Source organism: Anas acuta, chromosome 1, assembly GCF_963932015.1.
Source record: "Anas acuta chromosome 1, bAnaAcu1.1, whole genome shotgun sequence".
NCBI lineage: Eukaryota > Metazoa > Chordata > Aves > Anseriformes > Anatidae > Anas > Anas acuta.
Genome location: NC_088979.1, coordinates 202,766,147 through 202,784,802, shown reverse-complemented (window position 1 = coordinate 202,784,802; position 18,656 = coordinate 202,766,147). Strand labels below are relative to the sequence as shown.

The following is an 18,656-nucleotide window of genomic DNA, read 5'->3' as shown; positions in this document are numbered from 1 at the left end:
ATTTTTGCTGGTTTATTTCCTCAGCTCCCCAAATCATGTGATCTTTGGCAAGAAACTGAACTCACTGATCACACAGGAAAAGTGCAGCAATTCTGATGTTTCTGTCCAGAATTTTCACGTGGTTTCTATTCAAGAAACACAAGCAAAAGAAAAGAACAATCAAACAACAGCTAGGAGGAAAGCATGTCAAGAAACAACAGAATCAAGACAACAAAAAGAAGGACAAAAGAGTTAAAAGACGAGAAGAGAGACTCTTCATTTGAGGAAGACTGAAAGGGGTGTGGGCAGGAGAGATTTAGGTCACTTCTGCATTCTTCATTTTATTCCTTTGTTAAACAAGGACAACCTCACTTATTAATCCACTGAAACAACACAAGGATTAATTCCCCATCTGTGCAGTACTTTCAAAGCTCCATACAAAAGCACCAATAAAACTGAGCATTTTGGTTAGTATCTGTTGCAGTAACAGGTATACAAAGATGACTACCAGATTAATCTTGTGTCTATGTAGACTTTCACTCAAAGCTACGAGGAGAAAAAGCTTTGACCTTTGGGCTCCAACACAGCAGAATATTTCTGTGACATCTTTGTACACCTGCCTGCCTACATTAAACAAACGTAGAGATGACCTCTATGGAAACTCAACTGACTGCAAATCGCTCTTCTGCCCAGGATACCAAGAACACGATCAACATCAGGACAGGCAGAGAAAACAGGGTAATTAATTACAGCTGATGAGGAAGGATGACTTGCCAAGAGGAAACTGCAGATATGACCAAATTCTGCTCCCAGATGTACAACTCACTCATTTCCTAGTATTTTGCAAATCACTTCATATCTTTTTGTCTCAAGACCCCTACCAGCACCCACTCAAGAGGGGATAATATCCCTACTACTCTTGCAAAATCAGCTGAAGAATCACAGAGCTACAAAATAATCCTCTTAGGAATGCACCTGACAAATACTCACTGCTGGAGCTTCCAGGAGTGCTGAACTGGGAAGTTTCAAGGAACTTGCGAGGCGTAGACAAGTTGGTAACGTCCATAAGAGGTACAGAAGAGGCATCTTTCACAAGCGAACTGGATGAGGGGAGAGAATTAAAGCAAACAGTTTACTGTTATTTACAGTCTTAGTTCTTGGCAAATAACATACTTATTTCTTAATTGTGTAAGCAAAAGCAGCAGAGATATACATAACAGTTCTGACACAAGATGTTTACAAAACCTAAATTAAAGCACGTGTCCATAGAAGGATACAAGTGGGCGTGCATACATACTTTGATTGAACAAGGGAAAAGCCAAAAAGCAATGATGAGGGAACACTGTTGTATCTAAGACAAAATTTGGTATCTGGTATTTGGTACCTATCCCAAAATTTGGGATACTGCTTTGATTTTAACTGCACTGCAGACATGTCTGACTGGTGGTAGCAACGCAATCAGGGCAGACCCCCACTGGAGCTTGCCATACCTTGGTCCAGTTTCCCAACAAATTCACTTCCAGCACAACTAACTCCTGCTAGAATGATAATAACTGGACATGGAATTATTTTTAAGATCTTCCTAGAAAACCACATAAGGCAGAGAGATGCTCTCATTTCCCAAGTCAACTCCTTACTCCTTCCAGCTTTCCTAGCACCCTCTAGAAACCTCCACTCTTTCTCCTCCCCTTCAAATTCCTGTTCCATGCACACCTACACGCACCCCTCTCCAAAGGGACCTTCTTCCTCTGAAAGCAGAAAGACTTTGTCATTTCCATAATAAATTCACAGAGTATTTGCCAAGAATGTGTCGTGCTGCCTCAGCTGCATGCATAATGAAAGGCATAAAGCTGGATGTGGCAGGGGAACAAAAGCAAGAAATCATTTGAAGCAGAGAAGGCACCTATAACGAGTTTCTTATGTTCCCTAAGAGATCAGAATACTTACAGAAACCTGCAAAGACAGGGGCTAAACTTACTACCCTGCCTAAGAACCACCTCCACTCTCTCCACAGCTCCAATATTATGCTTAAATGGATTAGCTGTGCATTCCAGCTCAGCATTGTTAGATCTGAGACACTTAAAAACCACCACAACAAATAACTATCAACATAATTGCGTCCTGGTTGACAGCCAGTCCATGGCAGCACACTAAAATGAAGCAACAAGATAGTCCTTGATCCAAGTGTTCATATTAATATCATATCAATGATGCATAACAGGGAATGGGGAAAAAGACAAAGCACGAAAAAGATAAGGGGTCCCTGTAGCAGTCGTACAAAACTGCAGTTAATTAGTAGTTGCATAGTCTGGGAACACCAAAGCTTTTTTGTCTGTTTTTAATTAACGAGATGAGTAAGGAAGAGACCGAGGACTTGCTAACAACTCTCTCTCCCGGAAACTTCAACTTCAAACAATCCTTTATTTCATAAATTCATTTAATGAAACTTACTATCTCTCCTCTTATATTTGGTAACCATGTTTTTATTCTTTCTTTCTCATAACAAAATGCTCATTTATCTCTTCTCTGCATCTTTATCATATGCTGACTCCTCTTTTGCTCCCCACCACTATGTATTTTCTCCCCTACTCTACGAAAGTCACTTCCCAACACTTCCTCATTTCTAGACAGCGTCTTTCTTCCTTCCCTCCCAAAAACTCCATTGCCATCAAAGTTAGAATTTACAAAACTAGGAAAAAAAATAGCCACCTGTCTATACTTGAGCCCAATCCACTGATCAGAAGCACCAACCAGGTACAGAACTTCAACATCTTTAAAACACCTTTGAAATGCTACAGAGGCAAGACACTGCCCAGGCACTTCAATATTGTGCCTCCGGCTAGTAACCTTATGGTTATCTGGAAGTTTTCTAAACCCTGGCAGTTTGCTAGAAAAGATGAACAGTTCTCCCCTGTGATCTTCCCTTTGCCTGACCCGAGCCTCACGATCACGGCATTTGTGGGTAAGGTATATGCCTCAGAGAAGGGAAAGAATGCTGGAGAACTGACCTCATCATAATTCTGTAGGAAGCAGCAAAAAAAAAAAAACAACAGAATCACTAAGCAAAAGAAGGAGAACAGACTGCTTTCAGGTTCAAAAGTGCATCAAAATATTTAGGGGTTTTATGCTCTTCACAGCCATAAGTACGAGAAAGTTGCTTCCAAAAATGAAAGTTTCAATTGACGTCGCTCTTCCCAAGAAAGTTTCTGCTTGTGACAGGGAGAAGGTCATCCTCTTCCCTCCCAGACCTCTTGCCCTGAGTTAGCATCATGCCAAACCAACCTGATTCTCCCCTTCTCCTTGTTGCGTTGTCCCACCCTGTTAGTTGACTTGATGTAAAGGTGACGGTGTAACTCATCGATCAGGACTAGGTGCATGTTCATCTTCTTGCTGTGGAGCTCCAGCCTCAGATCGCTCAAGCCCTCCACCTGAAGAAGGGGACCCTCCAAGGAGTCCACCGCTGACACCTGGAAGGAAAACATACATCACTTTTAAAGGCCACATCGTTCACCTCTCCAGACTTTTCCCCTTGCTTAGGGGAGTGTCTGAATACCAAGACAATTCTATCTACAAACTCTTCTGAAGGAGCAAAAGCTTAAGTAGTATTTCTTTACTTCTCCTCCTAAAAGAAAATTCAACACATAAAAAGGGTTCAGTAACCAAACAACTGAAATCTAATGAGCATTCTTCAAATATGTTGAACCTTCAAATATGTTGAACCATAGGTTTGGAAACTTTTATTTACTAAAGTTACATTTGGTAAATAAAACCAAAGCACAGGGTAACAAATTAAGAAGATTATCAAGCGGAAAAGCGTTCAGAGAAGACATTGACAATGACATTTGATTATTCTTTTCATTACAGAAACATCAACAAAATACTATTCCCATTTCTATAGATGGGGACAAAAAGGTTTAACTTTTATTTACCTAAAGTAATGGCATGGCTAAAAAAAAAAACTTAGGAAGCCTCAGCTTCTAGCCCACATAAGTACCAAGTCACTTAACTACACCATTTAAGTAGAGATAGCCAACCTGTTAATGAAAACTATTGCTAGTTCAAAGGTACTTTTCAACTCCAAGGAGTTGAAAATGCAGTGACCAGCTGACAGGCAGGGTGCACCAGAAGAAGCCTGGGTCTTCTTCAGTTGTAATCTAGGAACAAACACGGACAAAAGGCACCAGGAGTGGCAAGTGAGTGCATTAAAGCAACGTTATCAATTTGCATCTCTCCCGGTTTATTTGTTCTTCTAAATATTTAACGGAGCTCTTCTGCAGTTACTTAAAAAGATGCAACATCCCTCTGCAGCATCCCAAACCTCAGGGCCGATGTTGTAAGGAACCAGGAATATCAGCACTAGCAAAGCTTGTTCAGGTGTGCATTGCCTCTGACACACAGAGAAGAGCAGAGATTTTAAATTAAAAAAGAAAAGAATAATTCCCTAATAATTTAAGCTGTTATTGGTGAAAGAAGACATTTGCTTGCACTTCAGGATTTAAGTTTATAGCGAACCTGTCAGCTCAACATTAAAAATGAAAAGCAAGGAGATACAGCAAGCAGACAGCCAAGCTAAGGTCTGGTCCCTTAATACCAGTAAATATTAACTATACCGAAAGAACATACATCAACGCAGTATTACTTTGCTTGCCTGTGAGTCAGGAATGACCCTGAAATAGCTTTGGGGCACTCAGGCTTTTGAAATTAGGAGCAGTTCCTAAGAGGAACCTGCACTTTTTCTTTCCTCCTGAAAAATGTTACCAAGTCTCTAATTATGAAATTCCCTTCTCGGCATGGATGATGAGCGTGTGCTTCTGCTGCCAGCCTTAGGACAGAGCCTGTGGTATCAGTGGTGCCCTGCCCTGCTGCAGGGGATGTCCAGGTGATGTGACATCACTCAGCAAAAGTCATGGAATAACCAAACGCTAGGTTTTTGGCAGCCCACAGGGGTGAAGTTTGCTGTGATTTTGTTAAAGGCGTCCTGAAAGCTCACATTTTGTCATCGTACTCCTAGCCTTGAGAAGGAATTTGTCTGTTGACCAGAAGACGCCTCCTAAGGCCACCTACTCTACAACTTCAGCAGCATGAACAGGGTTCCCATCACTTTACCCAAAGGACTACCCGTCCTCTTTCTTCTCAGAATCTATTTTTGAACAGTTATTTAAATTTGGCCACAAACCTCTACCACAGATGAAGCAAAAAAAACAAATTCACTTCTCCCCAAAGAGCTTGACATACAAAGACAGAAGGGTCAACAAAAAGTGCAGACACAGCTTGGAAACCTTCAGTAGAAGTAAACCTAAGTGCTAATTTTATCTCCTTCCTTTGGCAGGTGGGAACGTATCCCAAATTTCCCAATCCTAAAGGTGCTTTAAGCCCCAGTCACTTCAGGGAAGTCGCAGGCACTCAGCGCTGTCCTGAAAGCTGTCAGCAATTTCACCAAAGCAGGAGCAAAATCAGGAACAACATTTGTCAAACTGAGAAGCTGAGATGAAAATGCAGCGAGGAAAGAACTGAAAGCACAGAGGAAAATGGCATTAAAAAGGTTCCCAGACATCCAGTAAAAGTCTCATCAAAAACACACGCAGCAAAATTTAAAGCTTTCCCCTCAAAACATTCGGCTCTATTTTTACCTTCCCGGTTACTAGAAGTTACTCTCAAAACTAATCATTAAAACCAACATGCAGCTCCCAAATATGCCTCCTGAGAAACAAACAGAACAGTCAATCATTTAGTGCACTTAAACAAATCCCCGCGTTGTTATGTACCGAACTTGCTTCTCCTGGAAAAAGCAGATTTGTTTTTCTGCAGGGTTTGCTGTTGGACTTTTTTTTGTTTTCATGTCCTTTTTGACACTCCACATTTGGGGTCAGGCAAGCTGGAAGTTAGGTCCCTGATAAATGCCACTTTCCCAATGGTTGACCCTCACTGGGAAGTAACACAGGCAAGTTTCAACGTTACTTATTGCAGCCCCACTCCAGGCAAGGCTCACGTAAACGCTGGTTTCTTTTCTAATACTTCATTTCCTTTTACTGCCAATTATCAAGACAGAGCTCAAGACAAAAGCTTTTTTATGTTCAGAACAGTATGGATATGGAAAGTATCTACAGGCTCAATCCAAATTCATAGAAGCCAAAGCAAGATCTCCAACTGCTTTAGGTGAGAACTCGTACAGATGTTATATAAAAAAATCTCTTGTGTAGTTTTAGTGTAGCTTAGATATAAATCCTGGCAAAAGCAAGCTATAGACCACCACCCGAGATTATATCCCTGAATACAAGAACACAAGATGAGAACATTTTGCTAATTTGTATGCTGGATAACCTACCAGAGCAGGACCATATGCAACTAAAACGATGTAAAAGGTGGCTACAAAGAACACCCAAAACTTGCAAACCACTGCAGGCAGATGTGAAAATGCAGCTGTTCCAAACAAAAAACCAAACCAGCACATTGGCAAACCTGTTGCACCCTCCTATCCTGCAAGAGATGACTTCTCACAACTCGTTTTCAGCAAACAACTGCATCTGATGTGCTCTGAACCAAAAAGGCTTTCTTCTCTACAAGCAGGGAGATGAAGAGTTACGGAGATGGATGGAAGTGAAGGGGAAGCACTGAATGAGCAGGAAGAGCAGGAGCTCTGTTGACTACCTGGAAACGTGAACCGAAGTCTTTTACAATCAGCTTTCTTTGGAAGTGAAGCACACGCCTAGGGCACGTTAACAGGACAGCCATCTGGAGAAGCAGTGAGGTTACAAAGGGACTTGGAAAGCCACCACGGTGTGCCAGCTGAGAGCACAGCCAATGCCACGAGGATGACCCACATCATCCCTGACAGCAAGACTAGAAATGCAGTAGTTTTAACTGAACATCTTAATAGGGACCAGACCAACATGTCTGTCATTGGCAAGGCTTAAATCAAGACCAGAGTTTTATGCCCCCACTCGGCTGGTATCACACCACCATGTGTATTATACAAGAAACCCATATGATAAAATACCTCTGAACATCACTGTTTTGTTTCCTGCTATATCACCAACTCATCACTCAGCTTGCGCACATCATTTCCACCAGTTGTTCTTTACCTTTCCTCATTTCAAACTGCGGTGTGGAGGAGGAGATGGGTGAGCAGGAGACAGCCTGCACACAGCAGGTCGGAGTGCAACTGGTCCACAAGAAGCACGTCTCTTTCTCAAGTTAGTAGCCATTTCCCCAGTTAAAGAGAACCTTGACTTTGGTGAAAAACTCTTATTTCTGGATTTTTCTCTTTTAGTGCAGATGCTGCTCCTCTGCTTACTTATAAAGATCAATAAAAAGGTGCACTCTAGAAAGAAATCTAAGTGTTGGGTTGAATGCATTTATACTGCTAGCCCCATTCCCAAACATAAAAGTAGCTTTTTACATTTTAAAAGGCAACTGGCTCCCTCCTTCTTGAATAGGAAGCTTAAATACATATATTTAAGTTGTATGATTTATTTTTCTACTCATTTATTACAGTTATCTGGAGTCCTCAGACACAGATAGGAGCTGTTCACTTTAATTATTTGTACCACTTGCATTACACCCAAAAAAATCAGACCACAGCCTGTAGTCTATGCACTACCTGTGCACAAAGACGATTTTAGGTGCAGAACTCGACATTTTTCTTTTGGCACTGCTAGGGGTATCGAGAGGAGCAACAGCAAGAGAGAACACCCTGCAAGTGAATGAACAGACAAATATCTCAATATTCTTCTTTGAAAAGCTGATTTGCCACAAGCAAATGGTACCAAAAGAAATGGGAGGTAAGCCCCACCACCACTTTTTTCTAATTTTTTTTTTTTAACCTCTGAAAGAAGTCTGGTTCTCTCATAGACAGCCATACCTAAACACAAAATTACTGTATTTGGTAAAAGAAGAAACAAAATCAGCCAGCACTACAATAGAATTTGGGTTAGATAATCTGATATTCATCTCTGATGTTAAAATCTACTCATTTCTGAAGTACAGTAACACACAGTGACCCTTAAGAAAATAAGGATCGATGAAACAACCCTGAAAAAAGAGCTCTGATCTGTATGAGCTAAAAATTGTAAGTTTACAGAAAATAACTACGGCACCAGAACCATTACGCAGCTTGTTTAAAGGTCACAATCAGTTTATAGCAGAGTTTAATTGCCTTAAAAAGATGATGTAGTTAAACATTTGCCTATCATAACATCCAATTTGGAAGGTTTTGATTTAGCATTTTACAACACATAACCTAAGTACCAGCAAGATATTTCTTAAATGTCTGGGTAACTTTGACCAAAGTTAGGAAATATGCTCCCAGTTAAAACTGCATGATCCCTTAAGAGGTTTCTCAGCAGTATTTTAGTTTTCCAGAAAGTATGGTAAAAAAAGGGGTGAAAAGAGGATTTATTTATTTGTTTTAATTCTAGACCTCCACAATCTTGGAAGTCTATAAGTAGATATGAAATGAAAGCCCTCAAAAGCAGGTGCTTCTTCATGGTGGCAAAGCAGAATAATGGTTGTACAAACCAGGAACCCGAAATCTTTCCATCCGGGACACCAGCCTGCTCTCAGTTCAAATGACAGATGCAAAAACACGAAGAACAAACAACTGAGAAAGGTTAAAAGAAAACAATGTGGTAGGTCACAATTTGAAGGAGAAAAAAAAAAGTCAAATCATACACAAACACAGTATGACAAATGGGAAAAAGCTGAACCCTCTGAATAAAACAGCAAACAAATAGCAGCAGCCTGCCTCGCCGGATGAATAAAGACAAAGCTGACATTTAAAAGAGGGAGAATTGATCTACTGCTTTTACAAGGAACTTGCTTTTGAAAAGGTACAGGGAAGGAAAACGACTAAAAAACAGTTGAAACGTGTATAGCCAGATCTAAGCAAGCAGTCCGCTGAATTCAATTACACCTGACTTGCATGAGATAAGGACCTAACCTGGGATGTTTGCCACAGTCTAAGAAACAGCAAGGTACTCACGCTCATCTGCTGGGATTTTGCATTGGGCAAGAAGGTAAAGGACCTAAGAATGATGGTCGCTGTTCAAAGAATTTAACACAATAAACTGAGAAGCACATGGAGAAATGATCCTTTCTAACCCTAAGTGTGCATGTCTAAAGGAACTGACTTATGTGTCCCAGGGAATTTTGCAGAGGTTCATTATGGTTTGGGGTAGCACGTGGCTCTGCTGCTGTTTCTTAAATAGGTTGGAGCAGCTGCTAGCAGCTGGAGACACATTCCTGGAGGAGGCACTCCATGGCAAAGCAGGGACTGCTCTGAGGATCTGTGGCATGGGGCTGACCCACGTCAGAGCAGGCATCCTCAGTGGAGGAAAATCTGAAGAATACAAGTGCTGCAGAGGAAACCAGTAAGAAGCAAAGCAGCAGAAAGAAAAAACCTACAAGGGAAAAGTTCAGAGAGAAGCCCTTACGGGTGACACCAGGTTTCTGTGCCACCCTTTGCCTCACTGGAATAATTGGGACAGACTGAGCATACGCCAGGGAGAAAATAAGTTGAGAGAATGGAAGGGAATAAAGGTGCTTTACTGAACATTTACCTGGAGAATAGCAAAGAAATGTGTTTATTTAAATGGCTTTTTTTGATTGTCCCCTCTTCCTCTGTCCCTACCTCAAATATCCAGATCAGCAATCATGAGTTTATGTTAACTGGCAATAAATTAACCAAGAGTTCCCCAAATTGAGGCTGTTTTGCCTGCAAAACTCCTCTTTTCCAGGGATGATGGTTCTGACATCCAGAAAGCAGGAGCTTGTTGAGTATTTTGTACCTCCAGTGCTGGAAACATATAATGAGTAACTGATTAAGCCTGCTCTAAAACTGCATTTATAGTTTTTAATTAGAAGCTTGACGTAAGCCTTATCAAGTAAACTGTATTTCAGCCGTAAACTTGCTCCGTATTTTGGTAGCAAGGTGAATTAGGATGAAGCTAATAAGTTGCTGTCCTTAAGGATGGCACATCCAAATATCGGAACGCATGGAAAACCTGCACCCAAAAAATGCACTTAAGAAGTCCAGGGACTGGCAATTGTTTGCTATCAAGTTGCCACAGGTCAGTGGGCAGCAGAAAGTGTGGTATCAGGACGAGGCAGCATCATCCAGCTAAAATGTCCCTGGAATTACAGGAGCACCCAGACAGTCCCAAAGCAGGGAGCCTTTAGATAAGAAAATAAACAAACAAACAAACAAACATGGAAAATGTTAAAATGCACAGATCAGAGCTGTTCCTGACTGTCACTGCCTCTTCCCCCCTTCAGGAAAAGGGGAAAAGGCACACAGGATGTTAGAATTAATGAACAGCTGTAAAATCCTCATGATGAACAGTAGCGACTGTTGATTAACACACTGGATATTAAGATGATGGAAGAAATTACAAGCAATTTTACTCACCTTTAAGCAAATCTCAGAAGAATTAACAAGCTAAAAGCGTAAGAACTATAAGAGATGAAGAAACAGAGAAAGCAACCCCTTCAGCAGTATTTTGGATATGGCTGAGGTCAATTCCCTTCTTGAGGTGAAAGGATTTGCTGACCACTGATGAAGAAAGGGGGAGAAGATTGATGGCTTCTGAGCTACACATGAAATACAACGCTCAGGTTGCAAGAAAACAGCTAGTCCTAACTCACTGTAAGCTCCTTCAGTGGGGGAAGAAAGGGATAAATATAGACATAAAATGGGTTAAGAGGGCTATTTTTTCTTTACAAGGTTTGTTTTCTCTAAATTGTAGGACCTTTTATCCAAATTCTCACCTGTACGTTCATCTAATACAACTAAAATGCAACCACATCCACAAGAGGCAGCAAGCAGCCAATGTGCAACACAACACCAAACAGTAAGAAAGTATACGTGAGGGCAGAGGAATAACACTTCTTTAATACCTTAACAAAGCAGAAGTGTATTCCCCAGAATAAAGTTCCAGTAAGCTGAAGTACACAATTCTGCACCAACCATCCCATCTGGTCTTGCTTCCTTTAAAGAAAAAAATGTCTATGTATATTATCGGATACAAGCTGGGAAGAGGTCAATTATATGGCAAAGCCATTTCCCTGTGGCTCTAGTATTGCCTTAATTGTATTTTGCAAACTTTGCCTTTCTATCTTTTGCTCGTAAGACTACTGCTCCTATGAAAGCGTTACAGCAAACCTGTTACAAACACGTTAGTACAAAGTGCAATCATCCTTTGCTTTTCTGAAGTGTTTATGCAAATGGTGGTGACCCAAGCTAACTTACTACTTTCCCTTACAAACTTAAAATATTTATAGAATTACATCCCTCGCTTGCTGTCCTTTAGTCCACCTACATAAATTTAATTCTTTCAATTTTTCCCCAGTCCTGTCACCCATCAATCATTCTACTTCCTCCTCTACTTGCTGTAATTCATCAATGTCTTTCTAGTAATAAAGTGCTGAAACCAGCAGCAGTGCTCAAGGAACAGGCTGCCTAAAAACCACGAGAGGATTATCCAACTGCTCACTTGGACTTTAACGCAAAACCCGAGCAATCTCCACAGTGGTATGGTTAAATGACTTCCCCGAAACAGGAAAGTCAAAGTACCTCTATCTGCATCACAGGACTGCCCGAGATGTCTTCCATTAGAGTGACAACTCACTGGAGAGGAGGCACGTATTGCCGGGGTGCCTGCGAGAGCTCCGTGCCTCGAATCCTCAGCAGCTCCTGAGCACTCTGCTGCAATTAGCAAATCAAAGATTTGATACCATCTACAAGAGGCTCGCGCAGCTCAGCTCCATACCTCATTGCCAAAGGACACCGCCGAGGCCAAAAGCTTAAACTGGTTTAAAAAACGACAGAAATTTAAGGCAGAGATCTGTTGGTAACTGGAGAGACTGTTACAGGTACTATGAAAGCAGTAAAAATTATCTGAAAAGGTTCTTCCTTCTACTTTTCACTTCCATATTTTGTCTGATTTAATACATCCTCATTCAGCCTTAATGGCAATTAAGAGAAGTGTTAAGAGATTTGGTTTTTTTTTTTCAGGACCATCCATCCCAAACGTCTTCTGCCTATATGAATGATGCCTAGAACAATGGGGGCCTAATGCACTGAAGTAAAACACCAGGACTTTTATTTTTAATGCAAACCTGCAGTTCCCCAAATTGATCTCTTGCTGTCTTCACGATGATATTTCCAATCCTTCACACTCCCTGTCCCATCTTTCTGTTGTTAAAGGAATCTTTAACTCCTTCCAATTAGCTCTTCACCTACTAATTTACTAACTTGTTTTTATTACAGAATTCATAAAGATGTCACAGAAGGCAACATTAAACTGTAGGCTTATACAACCACTGCCTTCTCAAACTGGCACGTTGTCTATAGATCTTCATTTACGAGCTGTTCAGCATAAGTTTTCCTCCGGGTCTATGCAAGGATGTTTCATCTTTCATGCCATTTTGAAGGTTACGTGGTAGCATTATGCCAACTTCACCCGCCATAAATCAGTTTCCTTCATTGGAAGACTTCCAGGCTAAATTCACCCCAAGTGTTTCAAACGCTTTACTGAAAACTAAATTTATTGTTCCTCTTCACCCACCATTCACTGGCTTTAAAGTTGCATTAAAAATGCAAATTTATCTAGATTATATTTTATATTGTTCCATAACCCACTAGGTCTTCCAACAATTTCTGGTGGTGTTTGTTGCAGTGTTTCACTATTATGTTTGCACAATGTATTAAAAGAATACATGAAAAGACCAATGACTACTGGAAAAACATCAGCTATATTCCAAGATAAAGCAAGAAGAACGTAAATGTCTCACAGAATGAACTCCATAAAATACGTCAATAATAAAAATTACCAACAATATCAAAGGCAAAAGAAATATTAACCTGAAGGTAAGTAAGACGCCTAGGTTCACGAGGTAAAAAGGCAGCCAGCGTAAACGAGAACACAAAAACTCTCCAGCTGTTAAGAGATCACTCCAAAGAAAGGATGCATCATTACATGGCAGGGACAATTGCCTTGAGCAAAGAACTTCTCATCACTGCATCTGTGATCAGGAAAGATGAAGCTTAACATTCAGAAATGTCCATTCCCCAAAGCATAGACCATAATACTACAAATACTTCTCCTGTTTCATTAAGGGCAGCGTGGCTGAACCTCGCCACAAAACGCTGCTCGACACCTCTATTCCACCTTCATTACGGCGTGTGTTTGCTATTTAATAAACTTTCATCAGCTTAAATGAATGGTTGTTATTAGTTGAGCTAACAGCCACGGGATAATACTCCAGAGACGTATCGATGCTTGTTGGTGCATTAACTAAGAGCGGAGGGGCCGAGGTCAAGCACGTGTCAATGCAAATGAAGCACTATTAGGCACTAACAGTTTAATGCAACAGACTGCCTCGGATAACGGAAATTATAGGATGAAAAGAATGAGATGAAGTTATTGATAAGCGTAGTAAGTGAAAAATGATAAGGTGTTGCAAAGGGAAAGAAAACTTCCATTTTCTAGTGTCTTCAACCATAGCCTAGCAAGGTGTGTGTTTTTTTTTTCAAATTAGAAAAAAAAGGAGAAAGAATAGAGGTGAAAAATCTTCTAGCAATAAATAGCACCAATGCTTCTCATATAAGGAACTTACAAGTACTCTTCCAAACTTAATTACTTAAGCTTTACAATGCTCCTTCGGGGCAAACAACTAATGCTAATGAACTCTGTCATCTGAGTAAAGGTACAGCATTCGAAATGAATCAGCAGGAAGGAGAGAAAAAAGCTCACTGCTTCCATGTTTGTGCTTGAATCACTAGAACATATCCCATCCATGCAGCAGCTTAAGAAAAACAAAGCTGCTTTCTTTCTCTTCTGTACCTCAACGATACAGTTAACAGAAATCATAAGGTTTGCCAATCATTAAAAGCTCGTACAAATTAGTTCCTTTAAACAAAAATGCTGACACACGTCAAATCCAAAATCAGATACAACCCTTGAGGTGCCATCTTCTCAATTCTGTTTTCTGAAAGGCTTCTTTGTAATCAATCGAGTCTACAACAACACGACACAACGTTAGCTATGGAAAGACTTCAAGGCAAGAAGTAATGAAAGCTATTACTATTTTTGCAATTCAAATGAAAGAGTTTGAAGCAGGGCCAAAATTTAAGTTTTGTAATAGAAAACTTTCTATAGAATCCCAAAGTCTCTTACATTTCGTAATTAATGACTTCAGTGGAAATAAAGCTCTTCCACAGCAGTGCTTGGATCCCAGCACTGCAATAAGAAATGCAGAAACAAAATGAAAGACTGCTTTTATTGATTTTCATTGTTCCAGCTGAAAGAAAGGCAGACGGTAAATAAAATGCATACCAAGAACTCAGTTGCATGTTTTTAATGTCATTATTCCAAACTACTTACAGCCTCAGAAGAGAGCTCACTGCACCGTACTGTAATTGAAAGCCTCTCCTCATCCCACGCTACGGAGAGCCACAGGCAGCAGCCACATTCAAATAATGAAAAGCAAATTTTCCTCGATGGGTTACGAACACCCAATGTTTTCTGGGAACACGTCAATCACTCCGAACACCATTGTTGAGGATTAATGTGAACAGCAGGGGAAATTGTTATCAAGAAGGACACATCCGCTACAAGATGGGCAAGAAAAGGCCAAAAATGTGCTTGTGTACATGCACACCCCAACAGCCTTTCTCTGATCCTGAGATGTTCAAGGTTTTAAGCTCCTTGTTTGACTCCCCTCTCCACAGCAAGCTAAATTCCTTGTCCACCACACATGCACAGTCCTCCAAGTATCTTACCTATGGTTAACTTCTCATCTATTTTACTTTCCCTACGCCACCTCGCCCTTCTGACTGCTTCGGTAGCTTTACGATCATTTTTGCACAGCATTTCTTTGTATTAAAATCTCTTCTCATTCTGACCTTGCTCTCACACACTAGAGTGACCCAGTTGCGTTGTAAAGCTCTGCAGGCAGAAAAAAAGAAAATATCCAATTTTGTGTAAAATGCTTTGGTATGCAGACATCAGGGCTGGTCGGCATCTCTAGTTTAGACTGAAATAACCCTTATATGAGGGTTAGATTTTACTGGAATAACCCTTCTATATGGGTTAGATTTGATTGGAATAACCCTTCTATAAGGGTTAGATGTCACACCAAATAAACTCTAAAAAAAATTACATATATTAACCCTATAGATCTTAAAGCAGCCTGCAGAGCTGCGCACGACACATGGTGAGGATGCAAGTGGCAAACTCTGCATGCAACTGAGAGCAACCTGATTTACCTGCAGCCCCATCTCCTCTCCCGTACAGCTGGAGGGAAGTTAATTGAACGCAGCAATCATAATGCCCACTCGTTCCACTCAGGAAACTGAACAAACTGGCAACAATGCAAATTTGCACTAAGAAAGAGGCCAGCTCTCAGCAAAGCCTGATGCGATTACTCACTTCAGAAAGAAGAACAGGAGACCTTCTACTCTTTCCCTCGCAGAAGGAAGCTGAAATAGAAGTCTGTTAACAGGGAAACAAGAAAGAAAAGGATCGTTGGAGTGTTCCCTGGCCTACTTCTTGAGGAACAAATTACTCGCTCTCCAACTTTTTATTACTTTGGACAAAAATGCCTCGACTAAAGGAAAAGGATGTGCTTATGAGTAAAACATCCGCGTCACCTCCGAGCTCTGTAACATAACTAAGTGGGATATTAAACTGAAATGAACACTAGTCAGTGGGCTTCATACTTCCTTCTTTCCACACGATGCTCTTCTTTGCTTTGTCATCCTCTTAATAAAAAAAATATCAATTTTCAGCTGGGTATGGCAGTAATTCTCACTCTTATCCTGTGGATATATTTCTGCAGCTTCACCGTCTTTTACCTAACACAATCCTGCCCTCGAAGGAACTGTGCTCTGACAATAAGAAATCAAGTTCAGAGCAAGCTTTTCATGGTCTAGCAGACTTAAGTTTTTTGTTTTTTTTAAAAAAACTCTATATACTTTGACAAAGTGATATGAGCTCATTAAAATTGCAAAGCTAGACACTTAAAAGCCAGGAAACGCAAAGAAAGTAGCCCGAGCAATCTTCATTTAACTGTATTATGATATGACCTTTAATTACTTGATTCAACAACATTTCTTCCTTCAAATGTTTTTAGGATTTCATCTCTTAGATTACTTAAACAAATGGAAAATATTAATTCCTCCCAATGGGTGCTGCATGGGTCAACAGCAGAGCCAGAACTACCAGATCAACACCACAGACCTCTGTGCTACCTGAGTTAATTACGAAGCCCCTCGTCGGAAAGCATTGCCTTTCAATACAGAACCCAGCACTGAAGGAAACTGGACCCAGAACTGCTCCACCAAGCAAGAATCCTTCTGGCCGTGCCCGCTGTCCATCCTGCCGTGCCTTCTGCCTCAAGTTTTGGCTTGGCTATAGAGTCGTGTAGCCTGTGTAGGTCTTCTCATCCAGCCTCAGAGCTGAGTAATTCAGATTCCTGCCTTCCAGGCCAAGTGCCAAGCTATAACCCAGCCCCAACTTGCCTCTACCACCAGTTCTGCTCTTCTCCTTCAAGAGGACACGCTGCCTTCTTATGAAGCTCCTGTTGTGTCAGAATTCTTCTCAGCACCTGATTGTGTTTTGTTAAACAGAAAATGCACGTACACATGTGCACATTCACTCAATTGCCACGTTAAAGTGGATTTCACTTCTAGCAATGATGTGTGTCACAAAACAGATCCTTTACAGATAGGCGTACACTCATACTTCAAAAAAGCATATGCTAAAGTTGAAAATAATTGAAACTTATTCAGTCTCAAACAGGGGTTTTGTGTGCTCTGGACCATCCTAATTTCTCCAGAGCTTAACAATTCAAGGGAGGTTGGAACCAGATGCTTTTAAAGAGTGTAATCTGCAATTACAGAACAGCAAACCCTACTGGCCCTACTCACAGGAGTGCCTAACATAGAGACAGGATACATGATTTTAGAAGTTCATTTGCACTACCCTAGACAGATAGAGAATGAGAAACAAAAAAGCAGCCACTTAAAATTTTTAACTTCATACAAATGTAAGCCGTCACAAAACACCTTTGCATTTTGTTCATGCTACTGGGAAAAGCTGCCATTCTTACATTAATAATTCTTCCCGGCACTGCTCAGTCATTGCACATTAGAACCAGCAGCTGGAGAGTTTTGAGTGATAATGAAACCTGTAACAAGCCATCTTCAACCGTCTTTTCCAAACAATAAGGGAATTAAAATTTCAATTTAAATGCAGAGGTTTGAAACACGCTTCAGTGGCAAAATTACTTCAATTAATGTGAGTGGAATACAAAGAACAGACTGCAGAAATGCGATGCAGCAAGCAGAAATTATGCTATTAGTGTGCTTGCATCAACCCAGCACAACGGCTGCAAAGGTCTAATTTAGACTGTACATATCACAAGGCTACAGGCAACATTATTAATCAGTGCTCCGATTTCAATGTGAGGGATACAAGCTCATTGTCAGATCACTTTGGGCTTTTTACAAGCCAGGAGCATCTGTATACCTTGAGGAGAGAAACAAAAAGACCAAGATCTATAAACACTCTGCACACCCGACAGTTTATTATTTCACAAAATATTCCTATCATAAAAAAGGAGAAAGGAATTATCCTGCAGCCAGTGAGCGATTACAGCACCACAGTCTTGCAGAGGTGCTGTTAGCAGGAGATGGCAAAAACCAATGAGCCCACAGCAATTTCTGTACGTGAAAAGGCTCCGAAGGCAGGTAGATTACCATTGCTTTATTACAGGTGCACTTGTCTTCAAATGAAAATTGCAAGGGTAAATGAACAGTTGAAAGAGTGTGTTCAATCTTCACTTCAGTTTTCTATGCATTCCTTGATTTAAAAAAAATAAAATAAATCTAAACAGCAGCTTTTTGCATCATTATTATTTGATTTCTCGGAACAGATACTCCATCGTGGAGAAAAAAGAGTGGCATGCTAAAGAAGTTTGTACTTAGGGAGGCCTAATACTGGCTGTATCACATGGCCTTAGGCAAACTCACTTACACACAGAGTTACGTGTATGCATGTACGTGTGTATATATCCACCTAAAAATTGCACATGATGTATTGCAAACTGATAACATATCATAAATGCACACTTAAACATTTCTAAAATATTTAAGATTATGTAAGAGATTAAGTATATTCCTAAATCATGTTATTACTCTTTTTACACTTCCTATCTTATATTCCAGATAGAAATGTAATTATTTTTCTGGAACTTACCTCTGAAAAGAGTTTTTACTTAAAATCACAACAAGCAACCTGTCTTTTTACACTGATTAAAGTCAACTCCATCAGTAAAAAGAAAAAAACAAACAAACAAGAACTGCTATCATTTCAACCAATACCAATGCTAACACTGAGTACTACTTTCCCCCCCTAAAATGAATCCCTTAACTCACATCTCCTTCTTCATCTCATAATTAAAGCTATCAGACTAACACCTCACTCTAATCTCCTACCCCAGAAACCTGATGAAACTTTTGGCAGAACCTGACTGCACCCAGATATGCTGCCTCAGTCCTTCCATTGCTGATCCATTTTGAGGAATTTAATGCATTTTATGGTACGCTTTGTAAAGTATCACAAAATTCCACACGATATTACAGAACAGAAATGGATATATTGCCCATTCCAGGTGAC

General features: G+C 40.4%; 1 protein-coding gene across 4 annotated transcripts in view; it reads right to left on the bottom strand.

Annotated features, from left to right (window-relative positions):
- The window catches only part of EXOC4 (exocyst complex component 4), a 365,076-nt gene that overhangs the window by 323,655 nt on the left and 22,765 nt on the right, over positions 1–18,656 (bottom strand). For 2 of the 4 annotated variants that reach the window (XM_068670114.1, XM_068670116.1), the window contains exons 4-5: positions 3,262–3,446; positions 955–1,079 (exon numbers count right to left, since the gene is read on the bottom strand). In XM_068670114.1, the coding sequence (XP_068526215.1) occupies positions 955–1,079; positions 3,262–3,446 (310 nt within the window). The remainder of the gene's footprint in view (positions 1–954; positions 1,080–3,261; positions 3,447–18,656) is intronic. The other 2 variants (XM_068670115.1, XM_068670117.1) reach the window with 1 other exon arrangement.